The sequence below is a fragment of the Alosa sapidissima genome, chromosome 13 (assembly GCF_018492685.1).
Source record: "Alosa sapidissima isolate fAloSap1 chromosome 13, fAloSap1.pri, whole genome shotgun sequence".
Lineage (NCBI taxonomy): Eukaryota > Metazoa > Chordata > Actinopteri > Clupeiformes > Clupeidae > Alosa > Alosa sapidissima.
This window is the reverse complement of record NC_055969.1, coordinates 16302928-16330921: the sequence shown is the minus strand read 5'-3', so window position 1 is coordinate 16330921 and position 27994 is coordinate 16302928. Positions and strand designations below refer to the sequence as shown.

Below are 27994 nucleotides of genomic sequence, written 5' to 3'. Positions count from 1 at the left end.
CACTCATAGATTGAAAACATTTATTAAAACCTACTATTTTAAAAACGACTTTACAAATGACAGTCACAGACAAAACAAGTACTGGATAGGTTTATTACGAGGTATACGTGGCACACTTCTTAATGTGGTTTCTCAATGCAGCAGGAGTCCAAATACTGTATGTATGTATATATATATATATATATATATATATATATATATATATATATATATATATATATATATATATATATAAAAAATAAAAAAAACAATGAAATAAAAACACTTGTATCTTGTATCTTACAACTGTCAACATGCCTCCTATCTGACATTTACACACTAGAGATTTGCTACCTTCAGCAAAAATGTTACAGCCGTTACAGTCCCAATGATGCCTTCAGGAGAGAGGCCATATCGTCGGATATGTTATCCTCCTCACCTGGAAAGAGAAGGGAACAATCAAAGTCAAATAAATAAGAGCATCTGGAGTATTTGTAGGACTGCAGCACGGGGGCCCCACAAGGCGCACTTTGCATCAACTTATTTGTGAAACCCTAAGGCGTGTACATCTATGCCCCTATGGCATATTGCAATCACTGTGTAATTTTTTTTTATGCATTGTTGGGCTGTTGTGACAAGTACATTTCCCAGGTGTGGGATTTAATAAAGTCTTATCTTCTTCTTCTTCTTCTTCCTAAAAACTGTATAGAAGCTTTATGAGTGTGTAACACTGGGAGCTTTGACTTCAAAGATCCAATCAGTTCATCTTAGAGTTCATATTAGCATTTGTACTAAATTTGAAGCATGTGCCTCGAGGCATTTGTGAGCATTCACAAGAATGGGACTTTCATGTTCACAGTGACCTTGAATTTTGACCTCCAAATCTAATTGGTTCATCTTTGAGTCCGACTGAACATCCAGACCTAGTCTGAATCACGTGTCTTGAGGTGCTCTTGAGAACCTGCGTTCTCGGGACTGGGGTATACAACCCAAAAACATAATGCCTCCAACCATGGCTATCACCGACATGGAAGCATAAAGATAATACTTGCCTTTTCCTTTGCCTTTCAGCAGTCTTATTAGTATGCGCTAAAAATCAAACTCCATGATCATGGTGTTGTTAAGACCTTGTTCTATCAGAGGAACCTCAGGAACATCAGGAAGATGTGATTTGGTTTCAAAAATGTCAGAAAATGGTGAAGAAATGTTGATCAGTATTTCCAAAAACCCAAGATTACGTCATCAAATGTCTTGTTTTATTTGAACACCACAGACATTCAGTTTACTATCATCGAGCAGTAAGTAAACCATGAAATATTCAGATTTAAGAAGCTGAAATCAGATAATTTTGAGATGACTGAATCCAATAAAGCAATTAACAAAATAGGCGATGATTAATTTAATAACTAAACTAATCAATAACTAATCACTAAACAATAAATCGGTTAATTGTTAAACTACGCTGTTCTACCAGACATAAGAAAGAGGATTATTACCCTCGCAGGCGGTCATGTCCTGTTCCAGTTTGAGCTTCTTCTGTCCGATGCGCAGCATACCGTCCTCTATGGAATCTTTGCTGATAAGCCTGATCACCTTCACTGTCCTGGAGACCAAAAATAGAGATGAGGGGAAAAAAACAGAAAAGAAAAAAAAAAACATACCTGCATGCACACGCATTGTCTGTCCTTTAAACCAGTGTTCCCCAAACTTTTTTTCTGGGGACCCACTTTTTAAAAATGACAGACCATCGCGACCCATTTCACTTCAGATCTAACATGCAACCACCAATATTGTTTTAGGCCACAGGTTCTCAAACTTTTATATGCCCCCCCTAACCATTCTACACTGCCATATGTATACGTAATAGCGCCTAGGTCTGGCCTACTACCACTACTATTGTGTACAACTCTGCAATCTCAATTACACATGAAACAATGTTAAATATTTTCAAAGCTATAAAATTCTCGCTCAGTTTTGTACAAACACACAACCTCAGGTTTTCCTCATCCTGCTTTGAACACAGTTTTGTTGCATTTTGAGCACCATCAGCATGGAAAGTTACCTAAAAGATAACATTTTAATGTGCATCCGAGAGTTTGGGGATATTCTTGCATTCTACGCAATCGTCAATCTTCAACATAGTAAGCTGTTCCTGTATATCTAAAGAGAGATGTTGTACTAGGCTGCGTTGCGTTGCAGACAAATGGATCCATAACAGCGTTAATTCCGATGTAAATATAGCAATTAACTCAAGTCGTTATATTGTAGCCTATTACTGGAGGTTTCTTTGGAAAGTTGAATCCGCATTGAATCAGCAAGTTAAACGTTTGCTTGTTTATAGGCCTTATACTAGGGCTGTGTATTGGTGTTGTGACAAGCTATGTTGTCGTAAGAATGTGAAATGAATACATTTCAGAATAAGAGGCTTTTGCGCAATAGCCAAAAGATAATAGAGTTTGCGAGGTGGAAAACAAGACTAAATTGTAGCCTTATATAATGCATTGGTGTGCATTTTAAATCCGAAATAATAAGGAATGTGAGGAGGCTGCTATTAACTTTAAAGAGTGCATCTACAATCGAAACTGTATCAGCCTATGACGCAAATTGAATAGCCATGCCCGGTATACGGATGTCTGCTTTAGTTGACAGCATGGTAACTAGATTTTAATCGGTCAACGGAAGCTGTCTGTTAATGTTCATGCTGATTCATGTCCGTTAATGTTCATGCTGATTCATGTCCGTTGCATTGTGCAACTGCGAGGTCCATAGCACGCGCCCCACAGAAATGTTTCCTTTTGCGAGTGAGATGCACGCTGCCCCCTCTGCGACGCGTTCGCCCCCAGTTTCAGAGCTATTCTAGGGCCGTCACTGTGGTAAACAAACTATATCCTAATAGAAAACTGATAGCTTTCCTGGTTAAAGGGTATAAGCTAGGCCTATTACACAACATAAATTGTGCTGGCGACCCAAATAAAATCTCCCCAGTCTTTGGGAACCAATGCTTTAAACAACAGAGGAAAACAACTATTTTAGGTACCACTACCTACTACCATGCCTTCACTAATGTGTCCCCACACAAACATACAAATACATGCCCTCCATCTCATATTCAAACCACACACACACACACACACACACACACACGTGCTCTGACCTTGTCTGACCCACACGGTGGCAACGATCCTCTGCCTGTTTGTCATTGTACGGGTTGCAGTCGATGTCGTGTAAGATGACCACGTTGGCAGAAGTCAAATTAATGCCCAGCCCCCCTGCCTTGGTTGACAACAGGAACACAAAGATGTCCTGGTCCGTGTTGAACTCGTCGATCAGGCCAATCCTGGGGTTGAGGCCGGCCAAAGAGAGAGAGAGAGAGAAAAAAAAAAAAAAAGGTTATAATGACAGCTTGACTTCAGATGCATTTACAGCCTGAAGATAATTTGTATAACTGGACCTGAAAAGAAGTGTCTGCTGGCTGCCCTACCTGTCAGCCATGGGCGTTGAGCCGTCCAATCGGATGTAGCGGTGGCTGTGATGCTTGAGGAAGATTTCGAGGATGTCGAGCATCATGGTGAATTGGCTGAAGAGCACTACTCGGGACCCCTGCATGGGGGAAAACCAAGACATATTCAATTCATCTTTAAGAGTGTGTGTGTGTTTACATGTGTGTATGTGTGTATATGAAAGAGGGGACACACACATTTGTAAAGACCTCAAAAGTTATGTGAGTCTTTGTTATCTGTCTGTGAGTAGTGTGTCTGTCTGTGAGTAGTGTGTGAGTACGTGTGTGTGTGCGTGCGTGTGTGCGTGCGTGTGTGTTTGTGCGGTTGTGTGTGTGTGTGTGTGTGTGTGTGTGTGTGTGTATATATACCTCCTCTTTGAGGGACGCCAGCAGCTTTGTGAGAAAGTGCAGCTTCCCGGAGTCCAGCAGCAGGTCAGAGCCCAGCTTGCACTCCCTCAGAGCAGAGTACTGCTGGCATAGCCGGTGCAGCTCAAAGTCCGACATCACCTCCATGTCCTCCTTCACCAGGACCGGGTCCGAGTCCCGGTGGGTCAGCTCCTGAGGACAGGAACACCCCACAACACAAGATCAATCCCCACCAGAGAACAATTCAGCAAAGGTACAGGAAACTAAAACAACACAATGTAAGAACTGGTATTCATAACCCCTTGTCGACGATTTTGGCTACCCATTTAGTGCTAAAGGCATTACGCAGAGCATTGAAGACTGATTACTAGGGTTATGTTACTGCAAGGTACGACAAAGTTACATAGCGCAATACAAGACAATCTGGTCGTGCATCGGCAATGTCAGAGACACTATTGTCCGTATTGTAAGTCAGGGTATCATCAAAATGAGCTTGAAGCAATCATTTTAAGATAAAATAACTACATCTTACTTTAACACATAATACTACTGACACAGAGAGTGTAAGAACATTTTGGTACACCCAAATATGTTTGTACAATGTTTGTATGATACAGTGCTGATTCTCAAAAACAATGCAATATTAATTCATAGTTAACATCTGCAGGCAGTGGTTCATTGTGTTGTCTTCAGCCCCTCAGCCCATTAGATGGCAGTGTTGTAGTGGTTGCATTAAAAAAGTACCTTTTGCTAGATTGTATGCATATGGTGGTGTGTTCTTATACATTACAGTTCTCCAAGAATCCTAGATTTTTAAAAAGTTACAAAATATATCAGCTTGCATACAGTATCACATTACATCGTATTGCCAATAAACAGCCGTCTTTATGATTTTACTAACTGCATTAATCTGGGTAATTACGGTAAACAATAACCAAGACTGCAGATGAAATCTGCCTGGTAAATAATCTCCAACCACACCTCCAGAATACAGGGAGAGAGGATAGGACCAAATTACACCCGGTTATGGTTATAGGATTTGGCAGACGCTTTTGTCCAAACACTTGAGAATTGTTTCGAGGCTTTTCTCCTTGTTTGGTATGCATGCATTAAAAAAACAAACAGAGGAAACCCAAGCCCAGACAAGCCTATACACACAGCCCAGCTATCTGAGAAAAAAAAAGCCCACTTCTTTTCTAAAGTACTTCAACGTGTTACCCACAAGCCCCTCTTGGGAGACATGAGGGAGCATTTGGGTGATTATGGCGTTTATTACTGTTCCTCGCTCGATGCTATTCTCTCTCTCTCCCCACGTGTGATACATAATAGGTGCCACCAATCTCCCCCTGGTGATACATCATTAGCAGCACCAACTGCATCTGCTGGTCCACCCAACAGGGATGCTGTAACCATGGCAACTGCATACATACTGCAAACATTACCTAACCACCCCACATAAGCCATGTGCATGCTGTAGTGTCCTGGGTTCCCTATTTCCTTTACTTGGCATTATCAGGGTTTTATTACACGGCTCTTCACAATTCTAAAGAATACTCCATTCACTTGAATGGGCCTTCCCAACGTTCGGTGGTCTGTAATTTCTCAATAACAGACCGTTGCTAAGTATAACAGACCGCTGTCAAGGAAAATGGGTTTTGTGCTTCTAATTCACGTCTTTCATATCACTCCGCAAGTACTGTGCTGTACAGCTGTGTTCTAAAGAATGTTTGATTCAAGATCAGCGCGTGTTGTTGCAAACTATTTGTTTCTCAGCACAAGCCATGATGAAACGCTAAAAAGAGTCATATCATGGGGAGTTTATTGTTTCGTTTTGGCAAGTAGCCGTGTAATAAGCGGGATATTCTGCGCATCGGGGTCCGGTTTGCCCTGTCGGGACCTAGTTCCCGATAATGACCGGCGTTCTATACATTATCCCTTACTTATGTTGTCTTTGTCTAGCCCGTTGTTAACATAGATGTCCATAGATTGTCCATAGATTCTCTATTCTCATTGGCCAATAGATTGTCTACTTCAAAGTGCTGTATTGCAGCATGGTTTAATATGAACAACAAAAAAGACATGTTAAAGACAGACAGTTACATGAATGTGTGTGTGTCTCTGCGTATTTGTGAGAATGTCGTGTGTGTGTATATGTGTGTGTGTGTGTGTGTCTCGGTGTATGTGTGTGTGAGAGAGAGAGAGAGAGAGAGAGAGAGAGAGAGAGAGAGAGAGAGAGAGAGAGAGAGAGAGAGAGAGAGAGAGAGAAATGTAAGGGTGTAGGGGCTTACGTTCAGCATGAGTTTGCTCATGGTGGTCAGGCGCTCAGAGGTGTAGTACTGACGGTGCAGCAGCGGGTGGTTGGCCATCTTGCGCAGATGCATCATCGCATTGGTCAGCTCACGCTCTACACACACACACACACACACACACACACACACACACGTGCACACATGCACCCGCACGCACACAGAGATAAGTGTTAGTCCCACAGGCTTTGCTGCTTTAAATGTGTACATGACTGCAAGCACATGCACGTAGAACCACTTCACAAAAACACACACACAATCGCAGATTTGCAATCACATGCACTCACTTAACACACACACACACACACACAGAAGTCAACTTCTCTTCATGGCATAACCGTGGAGAGAAAACCCCCCTCCATCGTTCCTTCTCCACACCCTACTCCCATAAAACTGAAATTAGTTCTGATGGCTTTGCAGTAGGAGCCGAACACTCATCAATGTGACAACTTTTATGAGCAGAGGGGAGGTTTCTGGAGAGGGCTGCTGGGATTGTCCCATGCGCACGCACGCACACACACACACACGCACACACACGCACACACACACACACACACACGCACACACACGCACGCACATTTGCGTATTCCAAACTCACTGGAGACCTGCCAGGCTGCGCTCATGGAGAGAAAGGAAATAGCTGATGCAATGCAATCAGACTAGCGAACACAAGCTGGTCGGGCCCCTCATGGACAAACACGATGCATGAAGCCTTGAAGATACTCGTGTTCAGACTGATCTCAGTCAAGCGCTGGGGAAGAGCTTAAGCTGTAATGAACCTGACTAACACTGACTTACACTTACTACAATTGGATCAGGGTGAAAACGAAGACTGCACAAATGGTGGGAAAGGGAGAGAAAGAGTTGAAAAAGAAAAGACCTTCCTCTCCTTCTCTCAAGTCGTTCTGTAGCCCTTTTTATGCTGCAGGGTTTTTACATGATTATATGTGCCTTTATCACAGCACACCTGTCCTTTTCAGATAGACAGAGGCGGAAAGAGGGGGGTCACACACACACACACACACACACAGACACAATTTTTCTGTCAACCTGGATAGTCACAGAGCCGGAACTACCAAGTGTAAATGGCCTTTTCAGTCACTCAATCATGCACAATGAACAGTCTGGGACCTGTGATGAAACTCTTCTTCTGTGGTAGTTACACATCTCGCCGTTTCCCTCTGGCTGCTATTCACACCCTCTCCGCTGCCTTTGCCTTTCGTCTCCTCATTCCTCACCAGCTCTCTGTGTGGATCAGGTATAAGGTCACAGAGCGGCGGGACCTCCCATGGTCATGCGTTTTTACTATCCTCTCGATCTTTCCTATCCACTGCTAACGCTCCACTTTATCCCGATTTATCCCACATAACCCTGCATTTGGAAACTTCATTTTGCATTCTTATCACTCTCTCTCACACACACACACACACACGTACACACACACACACACACACACAGTGCAGTTAGATTTTCATGTGGTGCATTGTGAGTCATGCTCTCCCAAGGGGATCCAGGCACAAAAGAGTGGAGAAAATGCACATCAAGTGCACTCACTGTGGTTAGGTATCACACACACAGTCACACACACACACACACACACTGCATGCTAGCACACATTAGTAAACGAACAAGCAGCCGCAGTATCCAAGCCTTCAAGGGTGGATTAAGTGTGGCTAATAAGGACTGGCCCACTTTAACCACCCACTCACAGTGGTACATGCTTTTACTTCACTCTCTTACCTTTCTTTCTTTTTTTCCCTCCCTCTCTTCCCATACTTACTCTCTCCGTTAGTGGTGGTGCCCTTCAGCTTCCTGATGAGGGCGCTGTAGAGCTGCTGCTGCTTGGCGCTCATGGGGCAGAACTCCACAGACTCCTCTTTAGCTGGCAGCTGCTTCAGCACCTGTCGCAGTGACCACACACACACACAATTACCATCGGCTTTGCCACTCATAGATGGCCGACAACAATGAAAGCACTTACCGCTACTAAGCGACAAATCATACACACGGAAATCATACACACAGAATTAATTTGTGCCATACACGTTAAATGCATTGTATCTGACCGGTGAAAACAAAAGCTCATTCAGGTATTCACATTTATTCATTTAGCAGGTATGGTATGGCACATTCAGCTGGCCAGTCATCACATGTCTATGTTGTAGCTTTGGTAAATGTTAATGTTGGCCTTCCACATAGTGTTGTTAAGGCAGATACTGGGTCTCATTCACAGAGTGGAAAGTTTGACCTTGACACCTTGAGACCTCTTCCTCACCTGACTACATACATTGTCTTACACAAAAACACCAACATCTTCACAAGGATATACTGTGCGCACACATTCATGCACACACACACACACACACACGAGTGCACACACACACACACACGCACGCACAAATGCACGCACACACGCACACACACACACACACACACACACACACACACACACACACGTCCTCTGCCTGCTGTGTCCTTCCCAGATCCAGCAGGGACCAGGCAGGGATTCAATACTGAAGCTTAAACAGAGCTGATCGTAGCTCGACCTACCTGACAAGGTGCCTGCCAAACAAAGGACTATGACTGAACTCCGTGATCATACACATGTACCCAGATACATTCATTATTCACTGAGTTGAAATAAAGGTGTCTGTTTAATGTGAATAGAAGATGTATATGACCCCATGCATGCATCGAGGGGTTGCGGTCTGTCTGGTTATGTTGCTGAACCGATCATAAACAGCCACAGCATACTGTAGAAGAGGAATGACTGAAGAAATTGTTGGTATTTGTTGGTAGAGACCCTCTCATACAGTGCACCCCACAGTAGAGCTGAACAAAAGATTGTGGGGGATTAACAGAAATGTCTTTCACAAAGGATTCCTCCCATCCTGAGAATCACATACACTGGCTGTGTCCGAAATGGGAAAAATGCTGCCTTTTAAGATATCTAACAGGGGAGCGAGGCATCGAGGCATGTCCGAATCAAAAATGTCTGTGAAATGCTGCCTTCTAAGATATCTTTGTTTTGCCAAATTTTGAAGACAGCGTAGATATATCCTTCATGCTGCCTTTAACTTCCAAAATTCTATTTAATTGTGAGCAACTATTGCTGAAGTCGAACGTTACGTTATTCTGCTTTCTGGTATCCTGGCAACGGTGTTCTGTGTCACTATCTTGCTAGGCTGTCCGAAACAAAGTTCATAGCTGGTACCTTGATGCCTGCTACGGCAAGTGACTCGTTAGAGAGCTGAAGGCAGCGAGACAGCAGACAGCTGCTCTCCGTTTCGGATAGACCCACTCTCAGCCTGGATGCTAGTGATAACTAGTCACCACAACTGGCCACCTTTTTTATCACGGATCACAGATTTACTAAATGTAAGTAACATGATAACCTTGATAACACCAGTCAAATGCGCTTGAAGGCTGTTCTGTTGGTGATGTTCTTTTGCCCACAAAGGTTGATTTGTTAGTAATTTTGTTTTTGATGGTAAATAGGCTTGGTTGTCGATTGGCCGCTGTGTTAAATCCCCTACCTGTAGCACTAGGAATTTAACATCTGTGTATATTTGAAAATAAATATCCCAGCAGGACTTAAGAAATGTTACACATAACTCAGAAACTTGACTTATTGCATTAATGACTTATTTGCATTAATAAGTGTTGATGTCATTCGGCTGGGTGTTACCTCACTCTTGACGCGTCTGAGGATGAAAGGCTTCATAATGAGCTTGGCGTGGGTGATGCGCTTCCTCTCAAAGCTGCTCTGCCCTTCAGAAGAGTTCTGGAAAAACACACAAATCCAGACCAATGTTACTCACTCATTTTTAACTTTAAGGCACCGTTCACACAAAACAAACTCTGCAAATACTTGGGAATCATTGTCTAATCTGATACAGACAAGCTAGTGAGCTTAACATATTTTAATGACACAGCTGTCATGACTTACGTAAATCTTTGTTTAGCCCCAGATAGTAGCTCCTAAATCTGGAATGGATCAGGCAGGGATCCACCACATTTATACCCTTCAAACACCACATTCCACCAAGACCACATCCTCATCCCACCAAGGCCACATCCCCATCTCCATCCCACCTAGGCCACATTCGTACCCCACATGGGCAATATCATCCGCTTCCGCACTGTCGGGCGAATGAAGGCTAATCACTACCCCATTATGACTTCTGGTGCTTAATTGTACCTTTAAGGGGCTATTTCCCTCTGGCCAACCTGTCCTTAGTGGTGTTTGAAGTGGTGTCAAGGTGGAAGGTGGGAATTAACTGAGTCAGGGGAGGGTGATTCAGCACCAAAACAAGTCAGATAACTAGTCACTAAGTGTTGGGTCGAGGCTGCATTTCTAGCAATTCACTGATAAATTGGCCACCACACGAAAGCAAAGCTCTGTTTAATATTTGGCTCAACAGAGTGCGAGTGAGAACAACCCAAATTAGGTCATGGACATAAGAGCTAAGCTATTTCGATTTGTACCACTACCAATGCATTTCAGGTTTACAACCTGTGTGTGTGTGTGCGTGTGTGCGTGCAGTGTTTCCCACAGAATTGAATTCCATTTGTGGTGGTTGGTTTGCAGAATTAATTTGAGTACAACAGTTTTTAACAAATTAGCACAGCTTGGTTATGATGCTAACCAGATTTAAGCACAATTAAGTACAACCTGAAAAATCAATGTGTGGTGGTCAATGGGCCACCACAAAAAAGTCAATTAGCAACACTGGGAATAAATCAATTAGCAACACTAGCATATGGGAAACACTGGTGTGTGTGTGTGTGTGTGTGTGCGCGTGTGCGTGTGCGTGTGCGTGAGACGCTCACCATGGAGAACAGGCGGGCGATCTGGGCGGTGGAGCTGGAGAACATGGAGGGCATGATGAAGTTGAGCAGGGACATGAGCTCCAGAAGGTTATTCTGCAGGGGCGTGCCTGTCAGCAGCAGCCGGTGATCCGCCTGACACAGGGGGGAACGAGAGGACAGGGCACAGGGGGGAGCGGAAGAGAGGGAGCGAGAGAGAGAGAGAGAGAAAGAGAGGGAGGGAGATAGAGAAAGAATGAAGGAGAGTGAGAGAGAGAAAGATTGAGAGAAAAGGAGGGAGAATGAGGGGGAGAGAGGGAGAGAGATGGAGAGGGAGAGAGAGAGAATGAAGGAGGGAGGAAGAGAGTGAGTGAGAGAAAGATAGAGAGAAAAGAAGGAAGAATGAGGGAGAGAGGGAGGGCGGGAAAATGAGGGAAAGAGAGATAGAGAGGGAGAGAGAGAGAATGAAGGAAGGAGAAAGAGAGTGAATGAGAGAGAGATAGAGAGAGAGAGGGATGAAGAATGAGGGAGATAGAGAGAGTGAGAATTAGGGAGAGGAAGATGGAGAAAAAAGGAGGGAAATAGAGATGAGAGATGGAGAGAGAAAGAGAGAGATAAAGAGAGAGAGAGAGAGAGAGAGAGAGAGAGACATGAGGGAGGGAGAGAGACAAAGAAGAATGAGTACGATCAGGAGCGTGTGAAAGAGTGAATGCATAAGAGATTGAGAGAAAGCCAGAGACAAAAATAGAGACAAAATGAGAGAAAAAACGAGACAAAACGAGAAAGGCAGCAAGAGAGTCATGAATGATGGAGAGAATAAATAAGTTAGATGGAGGAAGGAATGAAGCAAGAATATGACAGAACAAAAGGGCCTCAGCACAGATTCAACTTTAGCAAGAACTCTTGGAAACTTATACTAGAACACATTTATTTTAAAATAACACTATTTTTTTATCTCAATGGCACAAACTACTGTGCCTTGCCTTGGCACACCGTTTATGGGGCCTGCAACCTTTCAGCTAAGAGCTATGCTGGGCTGTTAGAAGGACCCGACCCTTGGCCTGTCTTCTCAAATGTTACGCTTAATGTTGCACTCACGTTGATGGCCATGAGGTGGCGATAGCGCAGTGAGTTCATGTTCTTCAGCATGTGGCCCTCGTCAAACACAGCATACTCCAGCTTCAGCTTACGGAACAGACTGCGGTCACTTGAGTTCCCTATCGCCAGGTTGTACCTGTGCATTTGCACGCACACACACACACACACACACACACAGAGAAAGAGGCAGACACACATACATTAACTCACAGACAGATGTGCACAAACACACACACACACATATGCATGTATATACACATAACATGCGGGCAAACACACACACACACACACACTTTCGAGGCCTTTGGTGGATCCAGTAGCAAGGCTTAATGCTAAGGGGCCTGATAAGGTGGTCTGTGAGGTCTGGCTACGCTTGATTAGACTGAATAATGAATGAGCCGCACCTCCTCGGCTTACCAGGACCCCCCCCCCCCCCCACACACACACCTCCACACCACACAAACACACAGACATACAAACACACACCTTCCCCCACATTCGAACACCGCCACCATCTCATTAACAGACACACCAGTCCCTTCTCCTCTACCCCCCCCCCCCTCCACACACACACACACACACACACACACACAAACACACACAGTACCTCCTCATCACCAGCAGCACCAGCGAGCGAGTGAGCGCCTTCAGGTTTCTACGGCGGGCCATTTATTACCATTACTGCTCCATTAACGCAGGACGCCCTCGGCTCAAGGTGGGACACGGCTCACCATTTCCCCTCGTTAATCTTGAGGAGCCCGGCAGACGGCGGAGCGGCAAGGGGAGGCCGCTCGGGTCAAAGGGCAACACCGTTTCCGTGACGCACTCAAGTTTCCCCCGAACTAAGGGCACGGTCCAGATCGGGCTTGGTCAGGTCACTCTTTCTCAAGGTGAACATAGTATCACTCATGCATCGAGATAACTTTGACTGGAGCTGGAGCTGCTGCTCTAGACTCTTAAAAAGATGAAACCATTCGCCAAATGTACTGTATACAGTATATGCAGAGGAGGAGAGTTGCAACCTCCCAGGTTTGCACAAGGTGTGCATATTTTAAACAATTCCTTTCATCAATGATCGTTAATGATAATGAATGGCGGATCGATAGTCATTACAGGAAATTCAATACTAAAGGTTGTCAATAAAAAAAAAAACAATGAGGTAATGTTTACTTCCCCGGACTTTGGCTTTCTAAGCGGCATCCTCAGCACTCCCTCCACAGGGAATGGAGGTGACGGCTACAAAGAAAACGCTGAGTTGACTCTCACCACAATACAAACTAGATGTACAGTGTAGCGGTACAAAACATGACCGCTGTCAATTAGTTTCTATCTCCTACTCCATACCGTACTCATGCGTGCGTGCATGCCTGCTTGTGTGTGTGTGTGTGTGTGTGTGTGTATATGTGTGTGTGTGTGTGTGTGTATGTGTGCGTATGCATCTGTGTTTATGTGGGTGTGTGTTTATGTGTGTGCATGCAACTGTGTGTGTGTGTGTGTTTATATGTGTGTGTGTGTGTGTGTGTGCGTGTGTGTATTTATGTGTATGTGTGTGTGTGTGTGTGTGTGTGTGTGTGTGTGTGCGTGTGTGTATTTATGTGTATGTGTGTGTGTGTGTGTGTGTGTGTGTGTGTGTGTGTGTGTGTGTGTGTGTGTGTGTGTGACAGTCGCGCCTTTTATCTTAGTAGAAAGTACATTTCAACATCATCCTCTACCGGCAACCCTTTACTCAACACCACCATCTACAGCCAGATGGGTGTACAGTCACTAAATGTTAATCTCTTGTATGGTCCCCATAGATGGAACTCCATGAATACTAGCATACCCCCAGAGGCTGTCAGGGTAATCATACACATGAAATTTGGTGCAGTTCAGAACATCTCAACCGAAGATAGTGTTGAAAAAAGCGGCATGTTGTTGCATTTTAATGTTTTACTGGGGGGGTTAGTGGTTAGTGGTTATGGGCTAGGTTGATGCAGACCTTTAAGACCAACATACCATGAAAAATGTGGTCATCTTGGGTGCAACGGTGTGGGTACAGTAGTTATTTAGCAAAACATGGTGTTTCGGTGACCCGGGAATCGTTGTTCTGGTTATCAACATCTACCTGTCCTGTCCCAGCCATTAGCACAGAAGCTAATGCATGCCAGAGGACAGCAGGGCAAAGAGAGTGAGGGAGAGTAACCACAGCCACACAAAGCACTCCAGATGGAGAAAAATCCCCTGTATGCCAGAGTTTCCCAGAAACACAAATCACAGCTTTGCAGTGGTACGCCTTAACACAGCCGTGCATTTCTGGTTGATATTTATGTGTTCAGCAAGACATGTACAAGAAAACACACAGCATATAGAACTGATAGGAATCTAACCAGTTGATCTCTTAGTCCAAGTGAACGTCCATACCATATCTCAAGGTGTTCTTGAGATATTCCGTTCACAAGATCAGAATACATGGTACCTCCGGCCACGCATATGAACCTAGCACAGATTAAACTAACATCCAAATGCTTTAGCTCTCATTAAGCTCGATGTAACTGAAATACGCTGTGCGACCAAAAAAAAAGGTCACCACCTGTATTTAACTAAGCAAATAGGTAAGAGCCTCCCTGTGGGGGCAATGCTATGATTTAGGGTTGTTGCAGTTGGTCAGGTCGTCAGGCAACGTTAGGTGCCCAAAGAATGAGGTCAGCTGACTACCTGAGTATACTGAATGACCAAGTTATTCCATCAATTCATTTTTTTCTTGCCTGATGGCACGGGCATATTCCAAGATGACAATGCCAGGATTCTTCGGCTCAAATTGTGAAAGAGTGGTTCAGGGAGCATGAGACATCATCAGACACAGAGTCTAGAGCTTAACCCCATTGAGAATCTTTGAGGTGTGCTGGAGAAGACTTTACGCAGTGGTTTGAATCTCCTGTCATCAATACAAGATCTTGGCGAAAAAATTAATGCCATGCTGGACGGAAATAAAAGTGACATTGCAGAAACTTGTGGAAACGATGCCACCGTGATTGCGTGCCGTAATCAAACCTCAAGGCGGTCCAACTGAATATTAGAGTGTGTGACCTTTTTTTTGGCCAGGCAGTACACAGATACAACTACTCGGATAGAAATCTAAATCAGAGCTTTGAAATCCTCCTTAAATCTCTTCCTAAATCAGTCATTGACTCAGTGAGATGTGTCAAGATGACTCATCATTCATCCAGCCTTCAGCTTAATGATTACTGATACAAGTATAAGGCCTTTTGTCTGTGCATGGATCAAGCCTAGTCCAGGACTAAAGGAAATGAAGATCTCCACTGAAAATATAGCTTTTATTCTAGGACAAAGCATAACCCATGTATGGGAAACCAGCCCTTCATATAAAAATATAGGAAGCTCTTTTCCAAAACACTATATCCACCATTTTAATGCATTTTCATATATAATTGTTTTAAATTTTGAAGTAATTTCAGTGGAACTTTAACTGGGTTATTGCTATTTGAATTATCTTTACTCAATCAAAAAAACACAAGTGCACTTCCATTGATATTACCTGAAATACACAATTAAATAACATGACTTTAATTCATGTTTTAAAAAAAGGGGTTATAGCGTTTTGGAAAAGGGGCTTTATATAAACGTATAGTATATGTTTGTGAAAGGTGCTTCTAGTTCTTTTTTTGGTCAAATGAGGTGCTTGTAGTTCTCGTGTGTCGGGCTTCCACACTCACGTGGTCACGATGATGTTGTATTCCACCATGTTGTTGAGGGCCTCGTATCGGGTGAAGCGGCGTTCCTCGGCCGTGCCTGCAGCAGGTGACACCACAGTTAGGAGTGAGCACTCAGCTGATGTGGGCACAGGAATGTCCTGCCGTCCCGTGGGAGCAGAGGAACCGACAGCAACAGTGTGTGATGGAGGGAGGGAGGGAGGGAAGGAAGGAGGGATGAAAAATAAAACTCACCGTGATAAACGAGGACCTCAAGGCTGGGGCACCACAGATTCAGCTCACGCACCCAGTTATCTGCAACACAGAGCAAGGTCACGTCTGCATGCTCTGGAATGCTCTTAATCACACCGAACACACAGAACACAGCAGGCATTCAGCATGCTTCACACACACACACACAAACACGCGCACACGCGCACACACGCGCACGCACGCACGCACGCACGCACTAAGTGGTAATCAGGGGTGCAGTACAGAGTGCAGGTAAGGAGAAGGTAGACCAGAGTGGTATACTAGAGATACCATGAGCTTCTAGTTTGTCAATAAACTTCAGTAGCTAGTATCTAAATACCAGTGCTGTCCATTTCATTACTTTAGGTTCATGTAATAATTGGGCAACTTATGTGTGTTAAGTCATCTCAGAGTTCCTACTGTATGCAAATGAAAACAGAAAAAATGTCCTAGGAACTGTGTAGTTAGTTAAACTTAGTAGTTAGTAGTTAGTAAAACTGTTCTTAACTTAAACTTGTCCAAATGTGAGATTAGTGGTATGTGAAACTGAATCAATCAACTGAATCAATCAACCAAATAACATTCCATCGATAAATCAATAGATCAATAGATCAAAAACCCACCAACTGACCAACTTACCAATTTATAATCATGGAAGAGGTAAACTCTTCACTAGATGCCTCTGAATGACCCTTCACTTTGAGCACCAGTAGTTTCTGATAGACATACAGACCATGCCCCGTGGGAGCGGGTGTGGCCTCTTACCTAGTGTGGAGGCAGGCACAACGATGAGGTGTGGCCCGCGGTTCCCCTCCTGATACAAGCTGGCCAGGAAGGCGATGGCCTGAATGGTCTTCCCCAAACCCTACAGACGGCAGAGCACAGGCGACGACACAGGCATTAAATATACATGTCCACTCCAGCGGAGTGGAAAACATATGCATAGTGTGGCACTAATGTCGAAGCATGAAAAGTCTACAAGGTGCACGCACATCCAAGTACTCTAAACTTAGGGTTCCCGAGCAAATATTTAATTACGTTTCAAGGCAAGCCCTTCCTCAGCCTAATGTCGAAGCACACATTCTCCTTGTAGTAACAGTAGGTATGTAGATTACAGGGAGAAGTCAGCATAGAGGACAATGCAGTGTGGCTAAGAGACCTGTAAACAGCTATGGTGGTGATACACTGAGAACATTTCTGGGCAACACCATTGATGTCCACAGACGCATGACCCCTGGTCAATGGCAAAAACCTATTACTAATTCTAAATGCCCTTTAATTATTTGCTGACTTTTGACAGCATCGCTGCCAAAATGATGCCCAGCTCAGGTGGTGCCTGGCGCCAGGCGGGTGAGCGAGCGACTGGGGGATGGCATGTCTCTAATCTGGGCACGGGGTCACAGCAGCCAATCCCCACGGCAACAAAAAAAAGGGGTGGTGGCAGGAGAGCGTGGTGGTGTGTATTATTTAGGAGGTGTGTGTGTGTATGTGTGTGTGTGTTTGTAGCGGAGGGTAATTCACACCATCTCGTCTGCCAGGATGCCGCTGAGGTTGTGCTGGTGAAGCAGGGTGAGCCAACGCAGTCCCACCAGCTGGTACGGCTTCAGCTTGAACCTGCAAACACACACCAGGCCACGACTTTGATGAAGCTATACACATCAACTATTCATTAAACACATTACACAACCAAGGATTCTGCCCAAAGGTCTTTCTGTATTTACGGCTGCAGCTGTGACAGACCCTGACACACACACACACACACAGATGTTAGAGGTCCCCAAACATCAAAACATTAAACATTTAAATGTAAAACAACTAGAACAACAACAATAACAACAAATCAACATATGGTTGAGCAAGAGCTTGAAACTTTAGAAAATAGCTCCGTTTCAGAGATGGGCTGCTCATGCATGCAAAAACGCCACTCTGCTTTCTTCACCACTTCCATGCCAGAGACGCCCACGATTTTCCGCCGATGATTATCTGTCCTCCGTAACATTACAACGGATTTCAGCATAGCGCGCGGTAAATTCCAAAGTAAAATGCAAATTGCTTTGGATAACACTGTAATCTAAAAGTGAATTTGAGCTTTGAGGAAGACATTCAGCCGCTCTCCTCAGCAGGCCTGTTTCACACACTCTCGGTGCTGTATGTGCATGGCCCCTGGATTACCTACGGACTTTAATTTCGGTGCCTGTGCTTAGAGCATTCATACTGCCCTCTTTGAGGCACACATCTCAAGCACAGGTCGTGCGTTAACATTCTGGCAGTCTAAGGGCTCTATTTTGGCGATCAAAAACGGAGGGTCAGAGGCGTAAAGTTTATATTCATTAAAGGTGTGTCCAGGCCACATTCACTAATTCAATGGCTCGATTGTGTGATCAAATGTCGGGTGCTTGGCGCAAAAAGGTTGTTCTTTTGTTTCTTAATCAGTCACAGGTGTGTTTTGGGCCTAACATCCTTTAAACCAATGAGAATGGCATCTGTCAATCCCTTTAACAGCAAGCAGCAGAACTTCAAATAGTCCATCGGTATTTTTATTTTTATTTTTTTACGTATATTTTTGGGGCTTTTTATGCCTTTAATGATAGGACAGTGGAGAGTGACAGGAAGCAAATGGGAGAGAGAGCAGGGGTGGGATCCGGAAAGGACCGCGGGGTGGGAATCGAACACGGGTCGCCGGCGTACGGTGCAGGTGCCCCAGCCAGTTGCGCCACAGCTGGGTCCAGCGCATCGGTATTTTGATAGTCAGCGGTGCATTTGAAGGAATCTGCTTGAACGAGACCGCATGGAACAGGTATTCCACTAAACCATGCAAATTGACCGACAAGGTTACCATCGAAAACATATCTTGAAAAAAAATATTCTTTGTCAGTGGCGTAATGATTTATAATATAAGGGTATAAGATAGTGATTTTTGGATCATACGCCAAACCACACCTTATGTTGCTAATTATCACACCCCTGGCCGCAAGTTATATAAAAAATAAAAGTAAAAAAAATCCGCCACTGACTGGGTGTAAGATAAGAATAAGCTTTGCGAACCTTGTGCCGGGTGCAAGATAGGGGCCTATGACTCCTCCCCTCATTGCTGCATTGACAAACTGGTGTGACTATCTTTTTTCCCCCTTTGTGTGTGTGTGTGTGTGTGTGTGTGTGTGTGTGTTTTCAGTGGATGGTGCTGTTGTGACATTTAATTTCCCTTGGGATTAATTAAGTAGGTCTTATCTTTTTCAGTGAAAATCGATCCACGTACGTGTCGTTGAGGACGCGTGGCTGCTCCATGGACCCTGTGCCGCTCTCCAGCACCTGGGTGACGTCGCGGCTCATCTTCTGGGCGATCTCCTCGCAGTGGCCCATGAGGCGCTGCACCACGTCCCGCTCCCGCAACACCTCCCGGCAGCCCGCCAGAAGCTCCATCGACAGCCCGTTACCGCCGCTCAGGGCCTTATCCTGAGCACGGACACGCACGGACACACACACACACACACACACACAAAGATGTAAAAGTCAAGAAGGAGCACACATCAAGCACAAGTAAATTCCTAGAGTTACAAAGCCGCATACACACATGGATACAGACACACAGTCACACACACAGAAATAAACATACATCCACAAAAACATAACCGACATAAACACTTGTGTAAATGCTTAGATATCAACAAAAAACACATTAGACAACTGCCTCCTTCTAGTGCAACAGTCCACAGTGATCAGGAGATAGGCTACTACTGGTAGTTTGCAGTACTAATCCTGATAACCCTATCCACTTTTAAAAAGTCTTATTCTAGTGAAAAAACACCCTTGGCCTGACACATATTACTGCTGACGAAGCACATTTGTACACCGTTCATTTTTAGTGATGAGTAACGGGGATTTCACACAGAGCTGCACAGAAAAGTCAACAAAGAAGTAAAGATGACGAGTTTATGTATGTTTCTGTGAGTGACAACTAGTGCTGCTCTTTACTGAGGGCACTCTCACCAAGTCTCGCCAATTCTTGAAAGGCCTGAGCTCCACGATCTTCAAGGCCTTCTTGGCCGAGCAGCCTTCGATGAGCGACAGCTCCTCCATTGACGCCTCCTGGAAGAAGTCCAAGATCTGTTTCGTCTGCGCGGTCAGGCGCTCGCTGCTCTCACCCTCCGAATCAGAGTCTGACGTCAACGCCTCAAAGTCACTGACGGCCTTGGCTACACCACCATCGCTGTCGGAGTCCAAGTCGTAGCTCACCACAGGCCGCGGGTTCCGTTTCCGCAGCACTCTGGTTCCGTTCTGTGGGACCTCCTCTGCGGTTCTGTGAGGTCTTTTCGGGCTGGACGGCTCCAGCGTAGGTTTGGGCGTGGCTTTAGTGGGCTGGGACGCCGTCCGTGTGATGCTGGACCGTGAGGGAGGGGACACGTCACGCCTGGAGGGTTTGGGGGAAGGAGCATCGTTCTCCGCAGGCACCTCGGCTGGAAATACACAAACAACATGAGGACATCAGACACCGAGTTAGTCTTTCTCCTGGTCACACAGAGAGTGATATATTTCAAACAGGATGACATTACAGCATTTCCCCAGTGAATCCACACTGAAAGAGACGGTGTCTACAGTACTCTCAGACCACAACAAAGGAACCCAGCAGGGAACTCCGATATCAGCTCTGGAGTGGAACAGCCCTGATCTAGCAGGAATTCAGAGGATCCATGCTATGCCAGATATCCAGAGCCAGAGCCAGAGCAGGACTCCTCCAGGTCACACGTGGGCTCCTGTGGGACTCTCACCTTCTTCAGAGAACATCCGCAGAGCTTCCAGTGTGTCCTCATACAGCCAGTCATGTTCATGCAGCACATCCCTCAGTCCCTGCACGTGCGCACACACACGCGCACACACACACGCACACGCGCACACACACACACACACACACACACACACACACACACACACACACACACACACACACACACACACACACACACACAGTGTCAGTATATCTCATATTAATGGTGGTGATTTGGAGTGAACATGTTAGCCCAATACCACCACAATACAGCACAATGTCAAAAGAGGATCTATTTAACAATCTACCTGGACGAAGTTTTGGGATTAATTACATAAGTAGAGTTTGCCGACGGACATAATATACCCATTCATATGTATGCATTCATATGTATGCATAAACCCATCATACGGTTCATCTATTTGTGCATCAATATCACCACATCCTTTCACCTCTTTACCCCACTCATCCATCCCTCAGGGCCCCTCACACTATGATGATATAACCACAAAAAAGTACCGTTTTAGATTATATGAATGACAACGTCCACATATAAACTATAAGATAACGTCATGAACAACGATATTGTCGGTGTAACTTTCAGTTATCGTTACGGTTATCATTCTTGGTGTGAATGGCCCTTTAATTGTATAATATTATTTTTATATATAATACATTTTATTTCTAATATTATTATCCATTAATACATTATTTATGCACCAAACTACCATATGGTTTACCCATTTGTGCATTAACATCACGTAGGTAGGAGTGGCACCTGCGCCTTTAGTCTGATTAAAGATGTTTCGGCCGGTGCTTAGCTACAAAACAAAGTTAAGCCAAAGTGTGGAAAAAGAAGAAACCACACACAGGGGCTGGATGATATCAAAAATATATTAAAAGTGCTAAAAAGGTCTTCCAGGCCATGACACTGATGATGGCCTAGCCCATCATCAGTGTTCCCAGTTTGAAACACATTTTGGAGTGGGTGCGCACATCCAAAGAAAAGTTTTCCGCAGGTGCAAGACAAGAAGTGTGGTCTGCACACTGCAATTGCTCCAAAAATATAAACTTTATTACTTTAAAAACATAGCAATGTTTCGTTCACCCTGGGTCAGACATGATAAAAGAAACTCTTATAGGTTCCAGCACCAATTACCCAAAAAGCGTTTCAAGTGAACCCAGAGTCACAGTGTGTAGTCCATATAGATAGACATACAAATACAAATACAATACCCCATGCATCAACACGCCTACATCCTTTCGCATCCCTCTCTTACATAAGCCTCTCTGAGTTTCTTGGTGTTTTAAGGCCCCAACGTTGTCTTCAAGGCAGAGCTGCCTGGAAGGTGCTAGGGTTAGGCATGGGTTAAGGTTAGGGATAGGGTTAGGAGGTGCCTTTAAGTCAACGGTGGCAGCGCTGCCTGGAAGACGACGTTGGGGGCTTAAAACACCATCGAGCTCTCTCTGACCATGCTGTTAGTATAGTAATGGCTGACTGACCTCCTTGTCCAGGTGAGGGAAGTGGATCTGCAGTTTCTTCACCATGTCCTCCTGCTCCTTCCAGGTGGGCTCTGGGCCCTCGTTCTCTGAATCGTCGGTCTGCCGATCCCCCGGGCGCAGGACAAAACCACACAGTCCGCTCGGTTAACACTGAGATATACACATGATGACCCAGCCCCATAAAAAACGCATGGATCAAATCACTCATCACCCATGTACTCAGCAGGCCTTGAAACATTAATATGAAGTTGGTGTAGTGGCGAAGGAGCCAGGTTAGCATGCAGTAGTAGCCTGAAAAGCAGTAGCATGCAGTAGTAGCCTGCATGCAGTAGTAGCCTGAAAAGCAGTAGCATGCAGTAGTAGCCTGCATGCAGTAGTAGCCTGACAGGTTTGATTCCTGGATGCCACCGTTGTGCCTTGGCTTAGGCAAGGCACTTAACCCAGACTTGCCCTGCTATTAATTGACATCAGTAAGTTGCTTTGGATAACAGAGTCAGCCAAATTAATTAATTAATAATAAAAATAAAAATAAGTGGATTTCAAGGTCTGCCTGAAAGGGGCCACTGAACCGCTAGAAACAGGTTTGTTTTAAAATCCTGTCAACTGCATACTCCAGAGATCCTGAATCTTGACCAAGCCTATTTGCCCAAAACAAATCAAACTATTCGGTAATACAAAAAATAAATAAATAAATAAATAAATGAATAAATAAATAAAAAACACCCCACATCCACGCCCTCCTCCTTCCCTGTCCTACCGAAAATATAAACCCTTAAAGCTATAATCTGTTCTATCACAGTTGCCCATGCCCCCACAAGATATTAAATAAAGCTACCATTCTGACCGCACAGAGAACCCAAACCCTTTTATCTTCTCTTAAGAGCCAACCACAACTCCATAAAGAGAATGACTCCTGGGTATTCAGCTAAAAGCCTCTCCTCTCAAGAGACATCTTTATCTAAACCACAACCAAACTATGCTGACACCGATCCCCTTCTATTTACTTTAACCGCTCATGTGCCCCCCCCCCCCCAAAAGCCCATCACTCGAGCTTCTCACCGCAGCACTCAAGCCCAAACTCTGTCTGTATACACAACACACACACAGACACAACACACACAGACACAACACACACACCGCACACACACAAACACACAACATACCTCCATGTGCATTCATCGCCCTACTAATTCCTACATTTATAGACTCAAACCCTTACAGCCAGGTAGGCAGAGTGCACTTTCTTTCAGTCGCGTACACCAAGGGTTAGGTAACTCTACCCTACACATTTCAGTTGTGATTGACGTGCTCACACTGCAGGTTTGAACTGCTCACACTGCAAGACAGCCAACAAACTTTTCTGACATACCAGAAATCCAACCCAATCAACTTGGGAGCTGGAACGTTGATTGGTACATCTTCTAGTTGGGCGACATGAGCCTACTCAAACTGCACAACAAATCGGTGTTGTTGGGTCTGACTGAATCGAGGCCAAAATTGCACAGTCTCTGACCAGCAGACTCCCTCCAACCCCCACCCACCCACCCTCCCTCCTGCCTGGCTGGCAGCATCCCAGACGGGGCGCTCCGCCTGTGTGCCATCCAGGGCTGCTCATGTAGGACCGGCTCCCTGCAGCATGCATCTCGCCGTGACAAGAACAAATGGCCCCGCCGGTGTGGCACTACATCATCGCTCGCTGGGAGGACAAACCTGGAGGATGTATTCAAGACCTCACAAAGTGTGTTTGTGTTTGTGCATGTGTATGTATATGCATGTGTGTCTGTGTGTAGGTGTATGTGCATGTGTGTGTGTGTGGGTGTATGTGTAGGTGTATGTGCATGTGTGTGTGTGTGTGTGTTGTGGTGGCGGGGTTGCAGTGTCCTTGAGTAGGGACACGTCATGTAAACACCTTGTAAAGCAAATAAGCATGGATGGATGAGATAAAGCCTTGTGCCGAGGAGGTGTGTGTGTTTGGGGGGGGGGGGGGGTATGTTATCTTCAACAAAGGGACAACAGATGCGCGTGAACTCACCACGGATGGCTTCCGCTTTTTTCTGGGGAGCGAATCAGAACTCGGCTGCGACTCGTCTATCTCCCATTTCCTTTTACAGGCTGCCTCTGAAGACACACACACACACACACACACACAAGGACATGTGAACATACAAGGAGGCTGCCTCTACATCAATCAATGTCAGGGCGATGACCACACACAGCATATGAGCCTACTTGTTAAATCCAGTCTTATTCAGTAGTATTGATGAGGTCCGCCTGATCAATGTGGTATTACCCTGGTATTTGTCATGGTTGGGGGGGGGGGGGGTACTAACCTGATTCTCCTGACCATTTTGTGGAGACTTGAGGCGATGAGGGGCTCACCTAAAATTTATTTGAAAATCTATCAGAGCATGTCATTGTAGGAACAGCAATGGAAATGGTGGAAAAGGTTTCATAACATTACACATACAGAAACAATAAGGTATAAGTATAAGTGTAAGTATATATACTTTTTTGATCCCGTGAGGGAAATTTGGTCTCTGCATTTAACCCAATCGGTGAATTAGTGAAACACAAACAGCACACAGTGAAGTGAAGCACACACTAATCCCGGCGCAGTAAGCTGCCTGCTACAACAGCGGCGCTCGGGGAGCAGTGAGGGGTTAGGTGCCTTGCTCAAGGGCACTTCAGCCGCGGCCCACTGGTCGGGCTCGAACCGGCAACCCTCCGGTTACAAGTCCAGAGTGCTAACCAGTGGGCCACGGCTGCCCCAACTGCTAAATAAAGGTACCGCTAAATAAAGAATAAAGAAAGAAAGAATAATTATACAGAAAACACTGTATTGTCTAAGTTAGTTTGAGGTCACTAAATCCCTGACCAGATGCGGTGAAAGCAAGCTCTGTGGCCACATATTGCCCCAATATAAAATTTGTGAATACCTGTTTAACAGTGGCATGACTTGCAATCACTGAACCATAATTAATGTAATGTAAACTATTATGAACAAGTCTGTCTCACAAATAATGTATGAGTTGTGTAAGTTGTGCACACAACCACACAATGAACAGCTTTTCAACTTTGTGAAACAGGCCAGAAATTCTTGATATTCCTATGCATAATTAATCTCCACTACAACACAAACCTTCTGACCACCTAAAAAGCACAGAATTACAAGACTGTCAACAAAGACTCTGGAGTACTAACAGCCTCAACCATCTCTGCTTTTAACCTCACCTTTAATTCCAGGTTTTAAAAATCACATGTTCAATCCTAGAGTGGGAGCACCTTCAGAAATAGGGTAAAAAATATCCTCATTTCTGGTGGATGATCAATGAAAACCTAAACTCAACATGGCTGCCGTGCATCACCCAGGTGAATGTTACGCCCCTGTCACTGTAAAGGAATTTGGGGTATATGTAATGTGTGTGTGTGTGTGAGAGAGAGAGAAGTCAATCCAAACTTGACAGCCAATCAAATACACCTCTTACTTCAGTGTTCCTGAGCTTGCGTTGATGATTGTTACAAACTATATTGAATTATAACGTAAGACTGCACCTTTTAAAATCTCTCTAAGTTTGTACTGCACCGAAGCAAGCACAACTGTACAACCAAAACAAGCTATATGAGGACTTGCTTCTAGTAACTTCCATGCACAGCTGATGCACTAAAAGAGGAATGACAGAGGGGTGCGTCCCATTTCTGTGCTTGAATTGGGCCAAAGACTTCTGACGTTTGAACCGAACGTTTCTGTGCTTGAATTGGGCCAAAGACTTCTGACGTCATAAACCGAAATATGAGTCTCTGCTGGGCATAGCACGACAATGGAATGATGGATGCTGTGAGCATTGTAGGCTACTGACTTTGGCGCAAAAACTTTATAATAAGGGCACTTGTTCTGTTGAAGCACTCAAAGTGGCAATGTATCAAAAGAGTGCTGTGAATCATTGACATTGTTTGATATGACCAATGGATTAATCAAGTTCTTATAAGGGTCAGTTGTTCAAAAATTCATCATTCAAAGACAGATGATCAGTGACAAATGAGATGTCAAGCCATTCAACCTTTCATGACTGCATGCAAAAGAGTTCTTTGGGATAGTGTCTTCTGCAAAGGATAGAAATATAAATATTTTAAAGCCAAATGAGCCCCAACATTGTGGTTCTGTGCGCAAGATGATGAGCTTCTTACCTCATCTGCACTATCTTCAGTCTCTTCTGATTGATCTGACAGAACAATCACATTCTTGTCAGACTGCTCCTGCTCGCTTGAAGACATATGAGCACATAAGAAGTTAGAGATTACATTACGAGTTGAAAGCCAGGTAGAGCCTAGCTGTTTGGCACAATTACGTACTCATTTGAAGACTCCACGTGGGATGACCCCCATGGTGGTTAGGGAAGAGAAACTGGGCGCCTCGCTAATGGACTTACTTGTCTTTGAACAGTGAGCTCCCCGACAGGTCGGTGTCAGACGTGTCTGTCCCCGGATCTGAATCCAGCACAATACAGCTGGACCCTGGTCCACTGGGCCGTTTGGACTCCGGGGTCTCTGGTACAATCGCGCCTGACAATGAACGATATAAGGTGTAAAGGTTAGGAAGGGTCGGTTAAACTTTGTCAGTTAGCCTCATAGACAGGTTAGCCTACTGATACTTTATTTCCCCTATGATAGTAGAATTCTAGAGGAAGTGTTAGTGTGTGTTCATTCGGGTTAGCATGGCAGACTATGCTACATCAGTAGTTCATTCGTGAAAAGGGGAGGTTAGCTTGGTTACCAAAACCTTTTAGGGTGGAATAAACAGAAAAACTAAACCATTCATCTCATGATTAACTTATCTATCAAATATGGTTCATGTTATTTTCATCTCAGTTAATGTTAGACTTGCAAAACGCCTACCAGTTAACGATACATCTTTGTGCACATCCTTCCTCCGGCGGGTAGTTCTAACGTTATGTTTAGTGTCTCCTTTGTTATTCCTCATCATTTTCACTTTTGGTGATTCCGTAAACAATGCAGTAAGCTACACCCATGCAAAGTTGTGTCTTTATGATCTGGTTTCACGTTACAGACACTGTGCATTTATCCTTTGATACATAGTTCAGGTGGGTGTGCTAACACCAACTTGCTAGCATGCTAAAAAATTGAATGAGCGCTGCTGCCACAGCAATAAACTATCAACCCTAAGTTCCTATGCTAGCTGTATTGCTATTAAATGTGTCATCCTAGACAACTCATATATCCAATCACCCTAAACACACAAAATAAGCAGGTCATGTATTTTCCTCACGGCTCCACTGTGGGAACGAATAACGCACCACAAAGAAGCGACATGATGTTAGCGTAGCGCACTGTTGTCACAGGGAGACCCACAGTTGCCAAATAGGTAAGATTTCTAACTCTAGCTTCTACCTTCTTGTGCTCCCCAACCAAAAATCTAGTGAGGTTTCAGGGCTAGGTTGCTTGTATGTTCAGTTTATTTAGTCATACTTTCCGATTAATGTCTAAGAATATCAATCAGTCAATAGACAAATAACTGCAGGAAATTGATACTATTAAGATATCTGGCAACCCTTGTCACATGGTCAACCTCTAAAAGTAGCCAATCAGAGTACTTTCTACTTTAAAAGGCTGATGGTCCATGTCCACTGCATGTGAGCTTCTGGGTTTTGAGCTATTGGGATTCATTGCTGGTTAGAATTACATTATTCAGTACAATAGTGTGATTTCTGCGTTG

The 27994-nt window shown here is 44.6% G+C and overlaps 1 protein-coding gene across 1 annotated transcript; it reads right to left on the bottom strand.

Moving 5' to 3' along the window:
* Positions 1-6: 6 nt before the first annotated feature.
* Positions 7-27618, bottom strand: smarcad1b (SWI/SNF-related, matrix-associated actin-dependent regulator of chromatin, subfamily a, containing DEAD/H box 1 b). Its single transcript, XM_042059679.1, has 23 exons — positions 27157-27618; positions 26691-26823; positions 26449-26524; positions 24594-24642; positions 24296-24381; positions 22264-22362; positions 20765-20843; positions 19986-20452; positions 19255-19451; positions 17522-17612; positions 16764-16863; positions 16002-16061; positions 15771-15846; positions 12058-12193; positions 10984-11115; positions 9839-9934; positions 7931-8051; positions 6133-6248; positions 3848-4036; positions 3461-3579; positions 3134-3316; positions 1476-1582; positions 7-418 (listed from the first exon to the last, which is right to left on the bottom strand). Exons 1-23 carry the CDS (start codon positions 27242-27244, stop codon positions 357-359), a joined length of 2862 nt encoding a protein of 953 aa, XP_041915613.1. The 5' UTR covers positions 27245-27618; the 3' UTR covers positions 7-356.
* Positions 27619-27994: the final 376 nt, after the last annotated feature.